This window comes from Suncus etruscus, chromosome 2 (genome assembly GCF_024139225.1).
Source record: "Suncus etruscus isolate mSunEtr1 chromosome 2, mSunEtr1.pri.cur, whole genome shotgun sequence".
Lineage (NCBI taxonomy): Eukaryota > Metazoa > Chordata > Mammalia > Eulipotyphla > Soricidae > Suncus > Suncus etruscus.
The window spans coordinates 151,173,281-151,192,628 of NC_064849.1; the positions used below are offsets into that span (position 1 = coordinate 151,173,281).

Sequence of the window (19,348 nt, forward strand, 5' to 3'; positions counted from 1 at the left end):
TATGAGAGAATAGCTCTGCACCCCTTCCTCCTAGCTCCAATAGGTATGATTCCTGAAACAAAGCAAAAACAAAATAAAACCTCCTAAAGTATATGAGAAATGTAGTAGCTTATGGTGCTTGTTTAAATGAAAAACTAACCTGGGTAAGAAAATGGAAATGCCAAGTAAAAAGGATTGGTATTTCAAATAGAGATGGTATTGATGCCTATAGGACATTTAAGCACAAGAGCTGAAGAAGGTAAAGAGGCAAGTCAAGCAGACACTTGTTTTACAAACAGAGGAGAATGGCCTGAGGTGGAAGGGTGTCCATTGTGCTCAAAGTGGAGAAAGGGAGCAGAAGCTGCTTTGAGCAAGAGAAAACAGGAGCAGAGTACAAGGAGCAGTATAGTCCACTGTAAGGACTTTGGTCTTTAATCAGTTAAGATGGGAAATAATTGAAGGCTTTGGGCTAGAGGAGCTAACTTATTATATTTATCCTATTTTAAAGGAAGAATAGGTAACAATGCCTATTGTGTTCAGGATAAAGTGGCTTCATTACAAATTGCAGTTGACATAAAGAGGGAGTAAACTCTGAATATATTTAGAAGGAAACATTAGCAGAGTGTAGAATTGATAAAAGTGACAGATGAAATGGCATGAAAAAAACTCAGAAATTTTGGTGTTAGTGAAAAAACAAAAGAGAATGCTGAAGGAAGAACATTTTTTATTAATTTTAAGTGATATGAAAAATAAGTAGTGGGTGAAGTCAAAGGGAGCAGGTCGAGATAGAAAAGATTATCAAGAAATGGGCTCCAATCTTCTCCAGAACAAAAATAAGAGAGAGGCTTAAAAACAAAATCGTGAAGAAAAGGAAGGAGCATTGTTTCCCTTTAATTTTCTGTTTGTTGTGCTCAGTGTTTGTGTGACAGTGTTTGGGAGACCCTCTGTGTCAGGGATAAAACCTAGGTCAACAGTAGCCCTTACATTTTTAAAAAGTATTACAGGAGTATTAAGTTGGAAAATAATGTGGAAACTAAGAAAACTATGGCAGTAAACTAGTCTATGTAGTAATCGATTTTGTTCACGGGCCAGATCTCGTGGTGCTCAGGGGTACTATAGCTCAGAAATTTGCTGGTGGTGGTTAATAGAGAACTTCCTGGATGCAAAGCTTGTATTCAGTCTTGAGAGCTAGAGAGAGAATACAGTGGTTAAGGACTGACTGGGTTTGATCCTTGGGGCCTCATTTGGTTCCCTGAGCCCCACTAGGAAGGATTCCTAAGCAGAGAGCCAGGAGTAAGTGCAGAGTGTGTTCCCCAAAAGAAACAAAAAAATGGCTGAGGTGAGATCAGAGAGATAGTATAGGGGCTTAAAGGAGCTTGACTTACACATGGTCAACCGTGCAGTTCTACCAACAACACTGCATTTGGTTCCTTAGGCAATGCCAGGAGAGAACCCTGAGCACAGAGCCAGAAGTAAGCTCGAGATGTGGCCCCAAACCCTAAAAATATAAATAAATCTAATGGACTCAAATTTCATAGATGACTGTATGTCCAAATGGCTAAATAAAGTTGAAAAAATGTTATTGTTTTGTGATTGGTGTCAAAGAAGATTTTATTATATTTAGAAAACAAGAAGAGTAATGAAATATAAAAGCATCCACAATGAACGAGTTAAAAATGCTTATGATTATTTTACAGTAATATTTGGACTCAATATCCCAGGTAGTTTTAACCCAGTCAGATTCTTGGAAAAAGCACACAGTGGAGTCCATGAAGCCATAAGGGCATTGGTTCTCAGGACTCATTGGTTTTGATGGTTAGTTCACTGATGCAATAGTCATGAGCATAAAGAACTTTGCCAACTGTCCTGGCCAAGTCCAAACCAGAAAACATACGAAGGTGGTTTCTTTGTACAGCTTCTTTGAAATAACTCCAAAAATCAGAGAAGGAAAGAAGAGAGATTGCCAACTAGATTGCCAATTTATTATAAAACGATATAAAACAGGAATGGGCAGATGGAAGAGATGCCAAGGGCAAACTCTGTGGGAAGTAGGGAGGTGTTTTCAACTCTTGTGTTGGTGCCACAAGTCTAGCACCAACATGTGTTCACCAATGCAGAAGTTCCCAAAATAGATCTCTTCTTTCCTAAACTCTGTAAAAAAATTTTTTTTTTGTTACCTTAGTATTTAGAGCAATCCCTACATCTTCTAATCTTCTATTCAGACATATTTTGCTATTTTTCTCCAAAAATTCAAACATAAGTGAAAGGGAATAAAAAGGTTCACCTTTTTGTCAACCATGTCTGTCATATAACATTTCCCTTCCCCTGTTTTGTTTCTGGGCTATAACCAGCATTGCTCAGGGATATCTTAGGAGATAGCTGCAGATATCTGCAAATAGGGATTGCTCCTAGTGATGCTCAGGAGACCATAGGGTGTTGAGGATGGAACCTGGGTCTACTACCTACAAGTACCTTACTAGTTGTGCTCTCTCTCAAACCTATACTAACTTATGCCTTTGAAAAATTAAATTCTTAAATAAAAAAAAGGGAGGGTAAATACCAAATGGCGTAGACATTTTTGCTGCCTTTTTTTTTTTTTTAATTTTTGGACCATACCCAGTGACACTCAGGAGTTACTCCTGGCTATGCACTCAGAATCACTCCTGGCTTGGGGACCATATCGGATGCTGGGGGATCAAATTGCAGTCTATCCTAGTCTTGCGCAGGCAAGGCAGATGCCTTACCCCTTGCACCACTGCTCCGGCCCCTTTTGCTGCTTTTCAAATTTTAAAATTCTTTCTTAAGAAAAAAGAAAATACAATAAAAGGACATCTGCCACAATGGAAAAACTATTAAAAAATGGCATAATACAGAATAATAATTCTTATAATTATCAGCTTAGGAGAAAGAAAATTAGAACATTTTGCCAATTATTTTACAAGTAAAAAAGGTTGAAAATAAATGAGTAATATTGAGGTTGCAGGTTACACATTAAAGGTTTTCCAAATAACTTGTGGTCATCAGCTATAGCTAATGTTACTATAAATTATAAAAATTGATTAATAATTCATGAATTTTTACACAGCATATTCTTGTAAGAGTTCATAGCATATTATTGAAAGAGACAGATACCTAAACATATATTGAAATGTGTTCAATATGTGAATAGATGTAAATTGGTATTTAAGCCAGTGGCTTATCTCTTTTTGTTTCTGTTTTTGTTTTTGGGCCATACCAGGCTGTGAGGTCAGGGGTTATTCCTGGCTCTGTGATCAGAAATTGCTTCTGGCTCAGAGGACCATATAGGACACTGGGATTTGAACCCAGGTCCATCCTGGGTTGGCTGTGTGCAAGGCAAATGCCCTACTGCAGTGCTATTGCTCCAGCCCTGAAACCCTATTCTATATTTTAAGATAGTTTAAGTTACATTTACTTTTTAATATATAAAATCTTTATTTAAGCACCATTCTTTTAAAAAGAATTGAAATTGTCCCAAGGAATAATTTTTAATTATTTTATTTATTATTTGTTTTATTTATTATTATTTATTTTAAATTTTAAATTATTTCTTAAATTAATCTTTTAATTATTATTTTTAAATTGTTTATAAAATATGAAGTTAACTGAAACTAATCATTGACCTCTTGGTTTACAAAGCAACTACAAAAAGCATATAGCATAACAACAAGAGCATTTAAAAGATACATATATTGTATTAAAGTTTTCTCCATATTTTTCTTGTTAGTATATATAGACTCATTCAGGCTGTGTATTCAGAGATATAATTTAAGTGAATTACAAGAAAGAAAGAATTTTCTTCTCCCCCCTTCTTCCTCCTCCTTCTATTTTTAGCTTCTGTTTTTTGGGAGATACACTAGCAGTGCATATGGGTGATCCTTGGTGGTTCTAGGGGAGAACATGTGAAATTCTGGGGACTGAACTGACATAGATTGCATGCAGGACAAGTGCCTTATCTCCTGTAAAATCTCTAGGGCCTCAAGAAGAAATCAGTGCTGGCAGGAATATGGGGAGAAAGGAACTCTCATTCACTTCTGGTGGGAATACCATCCCATCCAGCCTTTATGGAAAACAATATGGAGATTCCTCAAATAAACTGGAAATTGAGCTCCCGTATGATCTAGCTATACCACTCCTACAGATATACCCTAGGAACCAATAACGCAATACAAGAATGCCTTTTGCACGCCTATATTCATTGCAGCACTGTTTAAAATAGCCAGAATATGGAAACAACCCAGATGCTTGACAACAGATGAGTGGCTAAAGAAAGTTTAGTACATATACACAATGGAATACTATGCAGCTGTCAGGAAAAATGAAGTCATGACATTTTTCAATACATGAATGGGAATGGAAATATTATACTGAGTAAAATGAGTCAGAAGGACAGAGATAGACATAGAATAGTCTCACTCATCTGTGGGATTTAAGAAAAATAAAAGATAGTATGATAATTATAGCCAGAGACAATTAGAGATGAGAGCTCAAAGGACCAGCCGATGATATCAAGCTTATCACAAAGGTTTGTGAATGCAATTAGAGAAATAACTACACCAACAACTATCATGACAATGATAGTGAATGAAAGAAATAGAATATCTATCTCAAAGACAGGCAGGGGGTGAGGGAGGAGGGGGAACGGGAGCATTGATTGTCGGAAGGTTGTACTGGTGAAGGGGGTGTACATTTTTATGACTGAAACCCAATTACAAACATGTTTGTAATCATTGTGCTTAAGTAGTTATTCTTTTTAAAGGTAGAAAATTTCTAACTTAACAATTTTTTCTGTATGTTATGTTTTGTTTCGGTATAATAAGGTTTTAATGCTTTGCTCAAAAATGTATTAACTCAAAATATAAGAAATAATGTTTTGGGGTCAGAGTAATAGCACAGTGGGGGATAGGGAGTTTGCCTTACACATAGCTGGCCTGGGTTGGATCCCTGGTATCTCATATGGTACCCTTAGCCTGCCAGGAGTAATTTCTGAGCATAGAGCCAAGAGTAACCCTTGAGTGCTATTGAGTTATAGCTACATATAGTTGAGTTATATATTGAGTAATAGCTACATATAGTTACCATATTTTCCGATGTTTAAGGTGACTTTTTCCCATAAAAAACTTCTTAAAAGTTGGGACTCATTTTATATGCTGGTATATGACATGCTAAAACTTACTCCAGCTTCAGGGATGAGTGATATGCCTCCCTCTTACCCCACATCCCATCCAGCTGCCAGGAGTCATCATTCGGTCCTCTGCTTGTCCTGATTCATCTTTCAGGGCAGACAGAGGGGCTGAGTTACCGAGCACTGCATCCCATCCGGCCGTCAGGTATCATCGCTGGTATGCTTTCCAGTGCTCAGTCCTCTGTTCAGCTTTTATGGGACACAGGAGGCGCTCTGTCTCCCTCTAGCTGTCCTATTAATCACTGAACCCCAGGCAGCAGCTCTTGGAGGAGCCCTCTCCCTGCTCTCAATGTAGATCACAATAAAAAATAATTACAGCCACTCACTACAAACGACAGATGTAAAATGAATGTTGGCACTCCAAAGGCTAGCTTTATTAAACATATACTGTTAACCTTTGAGGGTTCTACTGTTTTTCTCTTACATTTTTTTAAATTTCCATTTGGTGTGCATTAAAAGAGAGGTAGTCTTATAGGGTGAATCTAGCCCAATCCCTATATTTTAACAGAAAAAGTAGGGGGTCATCTTATACACCCAGTCACCTTATACTCCAGAAAATGTGGTACATAACTTCTAAGTTATATAAACCTCAGAATATTTATATATGCACTATATTATTTAATTAATAAGGGCCAGCCCTCTCATGCTTCCTTTACTAAAACTTGTGAAATTAAAAGATTTGTGAAGTTCTAGGAAATTATTGAGTCTAATTTTTGTGATCAGAAGTAGTTGCTTTTATAAACAAAAACATTTTTGGGCTGCAATGATAGTGCAGTAGACAGGGTGCGTGCATCGCACACAGATCACTTAGATTTGATACCAGTACCGCAGATAGTACCCCAAGAACAGAGTGATCCTAGGACATAGCGTCAGAAATAACCCCTAAGCACTACAGATAATGCCCTTAAAACAAATAAGAAGAAATAAACATTTTATGGCCACACTCTTTTTCAAAGAAATATTATTTTAAATAACTTTCCAGACTCTAACTAAAATCTACTAAGATATTTTTCTTTCAAATGATATTCCAATTCAAATCACTTTTATACAGTTATATGTTTTTTACAGCTGGAGAAAGTTTCTGGATATAAAATCCCAGCCGTCTATCCATCAACTAGTCAAAACTGCCATCTACTGGTCAGTTTTTAAATTTAGTTCTCCGTTCACCCAAGCATCGCACTCTCATGGCATCAGTAGCATCCCACCATGGCATATTATAGTTGTAACCCGATTCCAAACAAATATTCTGTTCACTAAATTCACCCCTTTTAGGATGATCCAAGAATATCACATTTCACAAACCTGCCAATAAAATCATCCCTTTTCCCAGCATCTTTGTCCCATGCAGTGATATCAATGATTCCGCCTCTTTCCTCATAGAGATGAAAATCAAATTGCTCCCTCCACTGAGGATTCAAAGTTTTTGGTATAATCTGAAAAAACCAAGCATCAAATATTATTATTATTTCATAAATATCTGTCTTAAAATTAATTTGATACACAAAAGCAAACTTTATTTTATAGAAAAACATACAAATAAAAAATTAAAACAAAATATTCCAGACACAGTGGAAATAGCATATTTACTGGATAGCATCTGTTTTTTAACCTTTTGCTTTTGAGTTAAAGGTCTGAGTTCAAACCAGAGTCTAATGCATTACTGAATACCATATGTAATTAAAACTTAAAGGTTTTTGTTTGTTTGTTTGTTTTCCCGGACCATACTTGTTTGATGCTGAGGGGTTACTCCTGGCTAAGAGCTCAGAAATTGTCCCTGGCTTGGGGGGACCATATGGGAAGCCGGGGGGGGGGGGTCAAACTGCGGTCCTTCCTTGGCTAGCGTTTGCAAGGCAGACACCTTACCTCTAGCACCACCTCGCTGGCCCCTTAAAGGCTGTTTTTAAAATCAAAACACCGCTGGGGCTGGTGAGATAGCATGGAGGTAAGGCATTTGCCTTGCATGCAGAAGGTCGGTGGTTTGAATCCCAATATCCCATATGGTGCCCTGAGCCTGCCAGGAGTGATTTCTGAGCATAGAGCCAGAAGTAACACCCAAGCGCTTCCGAATGTGACTCAAAAACCATAAACAAACAAACAAACACACACACACAAAAAAACAAAAAACAATAAAACACATCATTATCTTAAATAATAGGCAAGAGATCTAAATTTAATAAAAAAAATAATGGGCAACAGTTTAAAACAGTTTGATAGTAGCATTTATTTTACATTACCAGTTAATGCATAAATAACTTGTCACCTTATTGTTAAAAAATAGAAAATTTTCAGACACTTTTCTTTCTTATTTTTACATGTAGGCAAATTCTCAGCTGAATACAAGAAAAGTTAAAAATAAAGGACAATGAATTACTGTGGCACAGAAAAAAAAGCAACTTTGAAGTAGTCTTCGTTTTACTTGGAGATAAACCAAGATATGTAATAATTTTGTGGTGTAGTCTCTAGACTAACTTTCAAATCTTTGATTGTTTTCCCCCAAAACAACAAGCCCAAAAGTGTTGTGAATTAAACGACATATTAATGTTTGTATATTACATGCGTGGCTCACAAAAAAGAAAAAGGTTTTATAACTTGAGTCAAATGAGTAAACCAGTAAAATAAATGAATAAATGGATCAATATTAAACAGTTCTTTTTAAATTCATCATTGTTTTTCTGTACTTTCTTTTCAGTAGGAAAGCACACAGTGACTTCCCCCCCAATGTATAAAAAGAAGGCTCTTCACATGTAAAGATTTCGAATGCAATGAAGTATGTTATGTGCAAAGACAATGCAAATTAATCACAATTTTTAAAGTTCATAATCTGAAATTAATCAGTAGTAGATCATAGATAGAAAGAGCAAAGAGAGACACATGTCCACAGCTGAATTTCGTATTTCACACCTAAAGAGCAGAACCATAAAAATAAGTTATGTTTTAAGACTGCTAGAACATGAAAATTATGTTAATTGATAAAGATGAGATAGAAGTGCTCAAAGTTACCTATTTTTGGAATCATGAGTTTCTTTAAAATAGGTTATTAAGCCATGCTAGAAAAAAAGATATTGAATGGATGCTATGATAATTCAAAATTTTCATAATTGGGCTCAGAGGAACTCCTACAATATTTGGGGGGAGCATTTCTGTCTTATCTATTTGACCATAAAAATAATTTTTAGATTTTCTTTTTTAGGATTATCTTGCCTATAATGTGATTTCATTTAGGCCAGAAATGATGTCTTTCCTTTCCATGCAGGGACTTAAAATGTAACTAATCAGTTTGCAAGCAGTTCTTCATGACTGCCAAGGAATCAGCTCTGTGATATTTCTACCTTGGATACTGAAAAAATCTTACTGGGTCAGAAGAAAAGTGATCTCTGTTGAGTAAAAATTCACAAAACAATAATACTAAAGTGAAGATATTTTATCATTGCAAGATATGATTTTAAATATAAGAAGGATACAGGCCAGAGCAATAGAACAGCTGTAGGGCAGCTGCCCAGGAGAGACCTGGATTTGATCCCTGCATCCCATATGGTCCCCTGAGCCAGGTGTAATTTCTGAGCACATAACCAGGAGTAACCCCTGAGCATCACTGGGTGTGACTAAAAAACCAAAATTGATTAATTAATTAATATAAGAAGATATGACCATTTGATCCCATTTACATGAATCAACTGTTAAATGCTAACTAGAGAGGTTGCATTTGGCTAAGACACAGATAAGATAGGTGTGTCTCTAATATTCAGTAGCTGAAATTACTATGATCTTTACTAATTATTCCTTCTACCAACAATATGGCAATGTTAGTGCTTTTATAGAAAAATTACCGATATAATGTATTTGTTACTACATAATATATTTATAACTACTCCTGTTACTATTCATCTACCCTTATTGAGTATTACTTCTGAGCTCACCAGTATTCCAAGTTCTTTAGGTGCAAAACACATATTCCCTTAATCTTAGAGCTTTGTTACATTGTTTTAATTTTCAATTTACAGATGGAGAAATAAGGGCACGTGAAGGCAAAGTTGTACTATTACGGCACACTGCTAGTGTGGAGCAATAACTGGACTCTTTATTTTCTAAATACATGTAATTTTACCTTGCACTCTGTATTAATGCAAGTCAGTTTGTTTAGACTAGCAGGAGTCCTCAAACTTTTTTTAAACAGGGGACCAATTCACTGTCTCTCAGACCATTGGAGGGTCTGACTATAGTAAAAACAAAACTTACGAACGAATTCTTATGCACACTGCATATATCTTATTTTGCAATGAAGAAACAAAACAGGTACAAATACAATATGTGGCCTGCGGGCCATAGTTTGAGGACCACTATTAACAATATATTTTATATAAAATATTATATTTATAGTATTGATATATAACACTACACAGTAGTGTTGGAATAAAGTCAATGTACCAGAAGAAATCAATATAGTTTAGTCCAGACTCCATTTTTTTGTTTTTGTTTTTTTTTTGTTTTTGGGTCATACTAGTGGCACTCAGGGGTTACTCAAAGCTCTGTACTCAGAAATCGCCCCTGGCAGACTTGGGAACTACATAGGATCGCAGGATTAGAACCACCATCCATTCTGGATCGGCTGAGTGCCAGGCAAACACCCTACCGTTGTGCTATCGCTCTGCCCTCCAGACTTTTCTTTTTTTTTCTATCTTGTTCTTTTCTTTCTATCTCATTCCTTCCTTCTTCCTTCCTTTCTCTCCCTTTCTTTCTTCTTCCTTCCTTCCTTTTCTTTCTTTCTTTCTTTCTTTCTTCCTTCCTTCCTTCCTTCCTTCCTTCCTTCCTTCCTTCCTTCCTTCCTTCCTTCCTTCCTTCCTTTCTTTCTTTCTTTCTTTCTTTCTTTCTTTCTTTCTTTCTTTCTTTCTTTCTTTCTTTCTTTCTTTCTTTCTTTCTTTCTTTCTTTCTTTCTTTCTTTCTTTCTTTCTTTCTTTCTCTCTTTCTTCTTTCTTTCTCTCTCTTTTTTCTTCTCTATTTCTTACTCCCTCCCTCTCTTTTCTTCCTTCCTTTTTTCTTTCCCTCCCTCCCTCCCTCCCTCCCTCCTTCCCTCCCTCCCTCCCTCCCTCCCTCCCTCCCTCCCTTCCTTCCTTCCTTCCTTCCTTCCTTCCTTCCTTCCTTCCTTCCTTCCTTCCTTCCTTCCTTCCTCCCTCCCTCCCTTCCTCCCTCCCTCTCTTCCTTCCTCTCTTCCTTCCTTCATTTTTGTTGTGGGGAAGAGGCATGCCCAGCTATAACCAGGGATTACTCTTGCCGAGTTTGAGAGATCGTATTTGGTCTCAAAGAACAAACACAGTTTGTCCAGTGTAGGGCAAAAAACTTAATCCCTGAACTAACCTAACCCAGGATATTTTATTATTTTTTTTTTTGGTTTTGTGTCATACTTAAAAGTACTTAAGGTTTACTTCTAGCTCCATAGTCAAGGCTGCTGGAGATGAAACCCAGGTCTGCTATGTGCAAATAAGCAAGTTACCAATCAAGTATTTTTTTTAGAGGGATTGTTATAAATATTATACTTATGTTATAGGTTTTTTTTGTTTTGTTTTGTTTTGTTTTGGTTTTGGTTTTTGGGATTTGGATCACACCCAGTGGTGCTCAGTGGTTATTCCTGGTTCACACTCAGAAATCGCTCCTGGCTCAGGATTGGGGGATGGAGGACTGCATGGGATGCCAGGGATCAAATTAAGGTCTGTCCAAGGTCAGCTGTTCAAGAGAAACGCCCTACCGCTGTGCTATTGCTCTGGCCCCATTGTGTTAGATATTTTGAGAAGTAGTTTACCTGAAATCATGTATTATATAAAATAAGAACTATATGATTGTTATTCTGTTTTCTGAAATGTCCTTCAATAGAAGTTTGTTAACATTTAAAAAAGCATGACCCACAGCATAATTGTCAGCTAACAACTAACTGCCTCACAAATACTAACAGGAACATGAAGACATATGGTCAGTTACCTTGCTTTTGTACTTCTGATGCCCAAGCCGGAACTTCACATAGGGGTCACTCAGCCCATTTGAGTCCATCGCCTTGAGATCTCGCCCCTCAATCAATGTGATGCTGACTATTCCTCTCCATAGATGAGACTTTCTGTGTAGATCTGACAGGCGTAAACTTTGGGTCTGAAACTTTTCAAAGGAAAATGGAATTAGTTCATTGTCTTCTTTTTCTTTTACTGTGGGAGTCATACCTGACAGTGTTGGGAGGCCATGTTGCAATCCATGGCCTCTTCTACAAAAGAAATATGTGCAACCTCTTGGGCCACATCTCTGGCTCAGTTATTTGTGATTTTTTTTGGTTTTTCGGGCCACACACGTTTGATGCTCAGGGGTTACTCCTGGCTAAGCGCTAAGAAATTGCCCCTGACTTGGGGGGACCATATGGGACGCCAGGGGATCAAACTGCGGTCCTTCCTTGGCTAGCGCTTGCAAGGCAGACACCTTACCTCTAGAGTCACCTCGCTGGCCCCAGTTATTTGTAATTTAAACCAAAATATTTCATTTGGAATTACTCCTTTACTAGTGGTTATAATTTGTCAAAACCAAACAAGAGGTATACTTTTCCAAAAATAGTCATAATTGATATTAATAAATTGTAAGATTAATTTATAAAGTCATTGTGTAAAAGAATTGCGTGTTTAAATCCAGCTAGTTTTCCCCATTTTAAAATTATAATATGTAATATTTAAAGATACCAGAGAATTTTTACATATGTGTCAATTATGTCTGTGAAAATATCTAGAAATTAAAACTAAACATCAAAGACCAGATCTAAACATCTAAAACTAAACTTCAAACACCAAAGGCCAGAGTGATAACAAAATGGTAAGGCATGTGCCTTGCATGCTGCCAACACAGGGTGGTCCTCAGTTCAAATCCTGATATCCCGTATGGTCCCCTGAGCCTGCCAGGAGTGACTTCTGAGCTCAGAGCCAGGAGTAACTCTTTTTTTTTTTTTTTTTTGGTTTTTGGTTTTTGGGTCACACCCAGCAGTGCTCAGTAGTTACTCCTGCCTGTCTGCTCAGAAATAGCTCCTGGCAGGCACGGGGGACCATATGGGACACCGGGATTCGAACCAACCACCTTTGGTGCTGGATCGGCTGCTTGCAAGGCAAACACCGGTGTGCTATCTCTCCGGGCCCAGGAGTAACTCTTGAGCGCCTCCAGGTGTGACCCAAAACCCAACCAATCAACAAACAAAACCATGGAAGACCTCATCCATACTTTTATATGAATTAATTACTCTTTGTCCTCCAAAATTTCTATTTTCATGTTACAAATAAGTGTTTTAGATTCTTTTTAGTTATGAGTGTTAAGTTTCTTTAAATCATTGCAAATGTCCTTATTACCACCCTATAACAACTAAATTTAAGTTTACTTAAGAATTATTTAGTATTTAGGAAACAGAAAATAAAACCAATATATCCACCCAACATATCTTTCATATGCAGAAAATTTAAATTACAAATATTTAAAAATTTTTTTAAATTACTTATTTGATTTATATTTACAAATATGCTTCTGGATTTCTCACTACAATATTTGAACATTTTCTTGAATGGTTATTATTACTCATAATTTTAAATGATAAATTTTTAGGTTGTAAACACAATTAGAATTTTCTAAATTTATCAGTAATATTAAAATGTCTATATAAGGGCCCTGAGAGATAGCACAGCGGCATTTGCCTTGCAAACAGCGGACCTAGGACCAAAGGTGGTTGGTTCAAATCCCAGTGTCCCATATGGTCCCCCCGTGCCTGCCAGGAGCTATTTCTGAGCAGACAGCCAGGAGTAACCCCTGAGCACCGCCCAGTGTGCCCCCCCCAAAAAGAAAGTCTATATAATTAGAATTAAGTAGTAATAAATAAATATTAAAGACCTTTATATTTAGATTCAGCATCGGTTAGTAATCTAAACTGATTGTTTTCCTTATTCTGCCAAGCATGTTATTTAATGGGTAAATTCAACATTTCCCACAATCTATCTGTATTCTCACTCTAAAATATGAATTAACACTACATTAACATTTTAAAGCTGTTTTGTATGACTTCCCTTCCCATTTTGAATTCCTACCCATTTTTCCCTATAGCACAATAATGCCACACCAATTTTTATTTATCATCATCACCAAAAGTCATATATTTCAGAGTACTGTTAGTAGAAAAATGTCAAATTTGTTATCCAAACACTATATCTTGTATAGCTTTGTCGACCAGATAGTTCCATGCTTGGGGTTGGAGGTACAGTATTGCTGAAGCCTAGTGGAGGAAGGTGTTACCAAGTCCACACTCAGTGGGTTATATTGGGTAGTACATGGGAGATTGTAATCCCCATAATCACATTTAGGTTCTACACATGCCAGCATGCACTTCAGATTTATGAACCATCTCCCTACCCTAAAAAATGATATATTTAGCTAATATTTGCACCTTTTTATGGAAATGTTCATCATATTGTATGGTCATTGCTTTAATGAAGAATAAATCCACGAATTTATGTCTACATATTCTTCACCCCTATAAGAATCAAGGACAGCATTCAGCTGTGTATTAAAATGCAGTGGAGGTTTCATGGAGCACCTCCAAATTTCACAGGATTTTCCAGAATCCTGCTGATACCATCTGCTTTAAACAATAGGTTTCTATAGCAGGTTTTGTTTGAATTAAGTGTTTCTCATATCAAACTAATTCATTAAACTTTTATTACACCAATTAATCTTACATACATTTTTACTTCTAAGAATTTTCATACTACTTACTATATAAGTCAGTTATATATTTTGGTATATGGCTGACCAATTAATCCAACCACTGTTGCTACTGTTTGAGACCGCAAGAAAGCCTCTCTAATCGCAGAGTCTAGAAAATCAGGTTCTAAATTGTGCATCTGAAATGTTTTTGTTTGGTTTTTGAGTTACATCCAGCAGCTCTCAGGGATTACTCCTGGCTCTATGCTCAGAAATCGATCCTGGCAGGCTCGGGAAAATATATGGGATGCTGGGATTCGAAACACTGCCCTTCTGCATGCAAGGCAAATGCCCTACCTCCATGCTATCTCTCTGGTCCCCTGAAATGTTTGTTAATATGAGTAGAAAAGAATAAAAGACAGAAAAAGGTGACAGAAAAGGAAGAATTATATTAGAGAAAAATATAGATTTAATAGCATTGGTATTTAAAAGTGTTTTTTTTTTATCATTTTCTTTAATAAAAATCTATCAAGTTGGAAGGTACGATATGTTTTTAATAAAGGGGAATTTGAGTTTGAGAGTAGGTAGGCAAATAAATTCTGGATAAAAAAATATCGACAAGACCCAAGTATTTATATATTATTCCTAAGTATCTCCCAATGTCCTTAATAAGCCATATACAGTCTCCTATGTTGGAAAATAAAGAATTAACTGTAATGTTTCTGATGGACACTTTTCTGTTATATTAACTTGCAGTATAATTTTCTTATATAGCTAAAACATGAAATTTCTTTTTATTTTTCTATTCTATGAAAACATTTCTTTTTTTTTTTTTTTTAATTTTTTTTTTTTTTTTTTTGGTTTTTGGGCCACACCCATTTGACGCTCAGGGGTTACTCCTGGCTATGCGCTCAGAAGTCGCTCCTGGCTTGGGGGACCATATGGGACACCGGGGGATCGAACCGCGGTCCGTCCAAGGCTAGCGCAGGCAAGGCAGGCACCTTACCTTTAGCGCCACCGCCCGGCCCCGAAAACAAGTATTTCTAATTACAACACTTAAACTTGTTGATGAATACACAGATGGAGGAATTTTGCATTCTCTAGCTGAGTTTACTTCTTTCAATCCAACAAGAGTTTGAAACAATTAAGTTTGCACAGCAATGTCAATTCAGGGATTTGGGTTTTGTTGTTTTTATTTATTTTTTCTGTTGGGTCACACCTGGTAGTGCTCAGGCAGTGCTCTAGCTCTGTGCTTTTAGGTTTTTCTTAAATCAGGGGATCAGACATTTTCCAGGGATTGAACCTAGGCATCCTAAATGCAAAGTTCATAATCTAGTCTAGCCTATTGAACTAGTTCCCAGCCAATAAGGAAGGTCCTTTAACAGTAACATTTCTGCTACTATTACTTGCTTTCTCATCCAATTATTTTTCATATGAGAATAACAACTTGACCTATTGTGTTGAATAGGAGGATGATTTCACAGAAACAAAGTGAACTTAATGAAGGTTTTATCTATTGCCATTTGTTGATACAAAATGCTTCACAGAAACAAAGTGAACTTAATGAAGGTTTTATCTATTGCCATTTGTTGATACAAAATGCTTCTCATTAGTTTACCTAGTGTGTATATGTTGGGGGTGGAGACAGGATGCTGACACATGAGGAGGTGCTCAGGGCTGACTCCAATTAAGTAGATAGGGTGACCCCAGAGGTGTTTATGGGAAGATATAATCCTGGGAATAGAAGCCCAGGAACCTACATGTAAAACATATGACTCAGCCTGCTGAGCTCTCACAAGCTCCAACACTCTTCTAAAAACCTGGAAGAACAGTTTCATAATGATTTGGGTATCTAAGAGGGAAAGTGGTAGGAAGAAAATTCTTACAAAACAAGCAGGCCTAATGAATGTGGGAATTTAAAAAATTAAAAAATTAAAATTAAAAAAGAAAGGGTTCCAAATCATGCCAGGTACTATTTCCTAACTTTACTTCTTTAAAATATATTACTTTTTGGTTAAAACTGATACTTATCTCACCAGAGAGATGCCATAAGAGACAGAGTGAATGATTTGCATGCCAAATGTCCAGGTTTGAGACTTGGCACTACATAGATTTCTGAGTTCTACTGGAGTGTCACCCCCAAGTAGTGAACTAAGTGTAGCCCAGTAGTTTTTCCTGGAATAGCCAATCCTCCCATCTCTAAATGGAAAATAATGGGACGTTTCTTTAAAAAACACTACATGATTTGGCTGCAGACTTGATTAAATGCATATTCAAGAAAGACATTTTGAGTCTATGTATAGTATAATAACTTGACATAATATCATAAGATAAAAAGGAAAGATACATTTAAAGATACTAAACTATCAATAGTAGAAGACAATTGTTTTAAAATAGACACCCACTAGCATCTTTCTAGAAAGTTTTGGCTCCATGTCAAAGGCATATTGCTCTTCTCTCTGGACCTCATTTTTTCAGATAGTATGCTAGGGCCCTCTGTATATAGTTGTGTGTGTGTGTGTGTGTGTGTGTGTGTGTGTGTGTGTTGATATAGGGTGAGAGTAGATGCCGTGTTGAGGGACTTGTAAAGAAAATAGTATAATCCAAAAGCTAGGAATAATCAAACTGTTTAAGACAGTCGTTTAAAATGTTGATCCATTTTATTAAGATAATGTTTTAGGGAATTCACTTAAAGAGAAGTGAAAAATTGAATTACAAAGCTTAAAATTACAGAAAACCACTAGCTTTGATGCTTTTCACAGTATCTTTTTAATCATTAGTTGCTTAGTTCTCTGTAAAGCCAAGTTCTCAATGTGTTACCTGCATTAATGTGGCACAATGTGTTCTGGGAACTTTTAGGCCATTCCAATTCTTGAATCTCATCTCAGTTCAAGAGAACTGGAAGCTTTGAGGGTGACCCCAGAACTTTGACTTACCGACCATTTCTCCACAAAGATTTGAAACCAGTCTGAATGAGAAATCGCCCACCTTTAAAAGTTCTCGGGCACATGTATACAGTTTTTCCTATGTTTTAATTACTATTCTTGACTACTATAATTATAAATATATTGTTTCTCAGTCATGGATACAATATATACTAATTAAACTACTTTTTTAGTTCTGATGCTAAAATTAAGTAGGAAAGTAGGTTGATCTGGAGACAGTATTTAAATAGAGAAAAATGAGTTAAAAACTTTCTTTTTGAACATTCTTTATCATAGGAAACATCTAAAAGTCATATATTTATTGAAGCATTGGTAATTAACCAAAAATTACTTATTGAGCTTTTATAGGGCAAGGTGTGTTAAACAAATAGAAGATATTCCACAGTCTAATAAGCCCATAAGATTTGTACTTTGTTATCTAAGATAATGTTTTCCATTTTATTCTTTCAGAATCAGTTTCTATTTGAGGAAGTAATAAAAGGGAAAACCTACTTGTCTTCAAGTGAAGAGAAGAAAAACAACTCTACAAAAGGAAGAAATGATCTTTAAAATTTTAAGCAGTGGTTCTCAAAATTTAGTGTATCACCTTTTGAAATGTGGGCCACCTGAAAATGATTCTGCAGAGTAGAGCCTCAGGGGTATTTTCCACAGATGCCCATATGATTGTTACATACATTAAAGTTTGAGACCCATGAACTATGGGATATTCATGCAAGTTTAGATTTAGTTAAAAAGTTAAAATAACCAGATAACAAGTATGAGACAATCAGTGAATGTTATGTAACTTCCGAAAGAGTTTTGAACTAGTGAGTTAATCTTTTAAACAAAATATAAGTTTACTTATTTGTATCTTTGAAATAGTATTCAAGATGTTAATTATTGTTTCAAGGATCAGATGTTAGGATGGGAAGGGTTTTGAGAATTTAGTTGGTCTAGTGTTCAGAGTCTACAAATCATGCAAGCTCAGACATTAATAAATAAACCAAAGGGTATAACTTACTTGTGCATTTTGGTAATAAGTACTCTGAACCTCTGCTCTGTAGAAGCCCTGGACAGGAAAAGCAGGCCTGCCGCACGTCTGGATAGAAATGAATGATCAGAGCTGTTCTGGAAAGCTTTGTTTCACTATAAGCAACTCAATTCAGAGTTTAGCATTACTCTTAAAAATACTTTCAAAATATGTATTTGCTTCTCAAGTCACTGTGACAAGATTTCTTCTAGCACTGTGAAGTAGATACCAATGTCAGGTGTAGTTTCCAGCCATTATTTTACTAGTAACATAAAGCTAGAGTAGATAGGACTAGTCCAGAGACTATATGGATTCAGCTTAAGAAATTTCAAGTTTCGTTAATTGATGTAGTAAAGAAAAGAAACATAGCAAAAGGATCATAGAAAAAATACTTTTTCCAAGTGTGATGCTTTAAAATGTTTTAGGAAATAGTTTTCAACGTTAAAATAATGAAGGTTCTATAGACTAATTGTTAAATGACCAGGCAATAATTATGATTATGTGAACAGCATCCCATAGTGAATTATTTGTCATTATTACAGAGACAGATGTAATGTAACAAATCTTACACAGAGAAAATCCAACTTAAGCTTTCTAAAAGGCAGCTCAAAGCTCTTTTTATTACTATGAGCATGAGCAGTAAGTAATGAATTAAGAAAGACTCAGCAAAGCATGATGTAGTGGAGGAAAATTACTATAGTGAGGCTGTAAGTTTATATTGAATGTTTTCTAGAGGAGCAATACATAGACATCATTTTAAAAGCAGAAGAAGGATTAGATTAGGCTTAAGTAGGAACTGGTTAGATCAAAAAGAAACATTTATTGAATAGATAATATATGCTGCAACATTCAAACTCTAGTAATTTCAAGACAATTATTTTTGGGTAAACAAAACAAAACAACCATTGAGGCACAGAGTAGATAAATAACCCACTCAAATCCAAATAATTAAGGATTGGCAAGACTGAGATTTAAATCAGGTTGCTGATATGTAATTGATTTTTCCCCACTGCTTCACTTAAAAAAAGAGCATAAGGAATTTTTTAAATAAATTACATAATTGATGAGTACAGACTTTGTCAAAATATTTCTGTTCCTATTATGTGCTCCAGGTACTATATCCTTGGGTAAAGATTATTGAGAAAGTCTAATCAGTACCTTAGAAGAAATATAAGTCAGCAGGTGAAAATAACTCTAGTATATATTACTCAGTAAAACATACTGAACAGTTCATGTAAATTTTTCACTCCATAATAAACTAATCAAACATATTAATATGATACTTAAATTGTAGAGTCTTGCATATAAATTGAGAACACTTCCATATTCTTAATCTGGTTAAAAATCAATTCTATACTAAAAATACTGTACACTTAACAATAGAAGATATATTCTTAGATACTGAAAAACTTAGAGCAGATCAAAACCAGAAATAACTGAGACTTAAAATATGACTAAAGAAATACTCAACTACACAGTCCTCAATTTGAAGTGCCCAAATAATCCTTCACT

The 19,348-nt window shown here is 35.9% G+C and overlaps 1 protein-coding gene across 1 annotated transcript in view; it reads right to left on the minus strand.

The window, feature by feature from the left end:
* MCTP1 (multiple C2 and transmembrane domain containing 1) overlaps nt 1-19,348 on the minus strand; it is a 397,320-nt gene that overhangs the window by 226,998 nt on the left and 150,974 nt on the right. The window contains exons 8-9 of the mRNA XM_049769129.1: nt 11,153-11,323; nt 6,485-6,615 (exon numbers count right to left, since the gene is read on the minus strand). Coding sequence (XP_049625086.1) covers nt 6,485-6,615; nt 11,153-11,323 — 302 coding nt within the window. The remainder of the gene's footprint in view (nt 1-6,484; nt 6,616-11,152; nt 11,324-19,348) is intronic.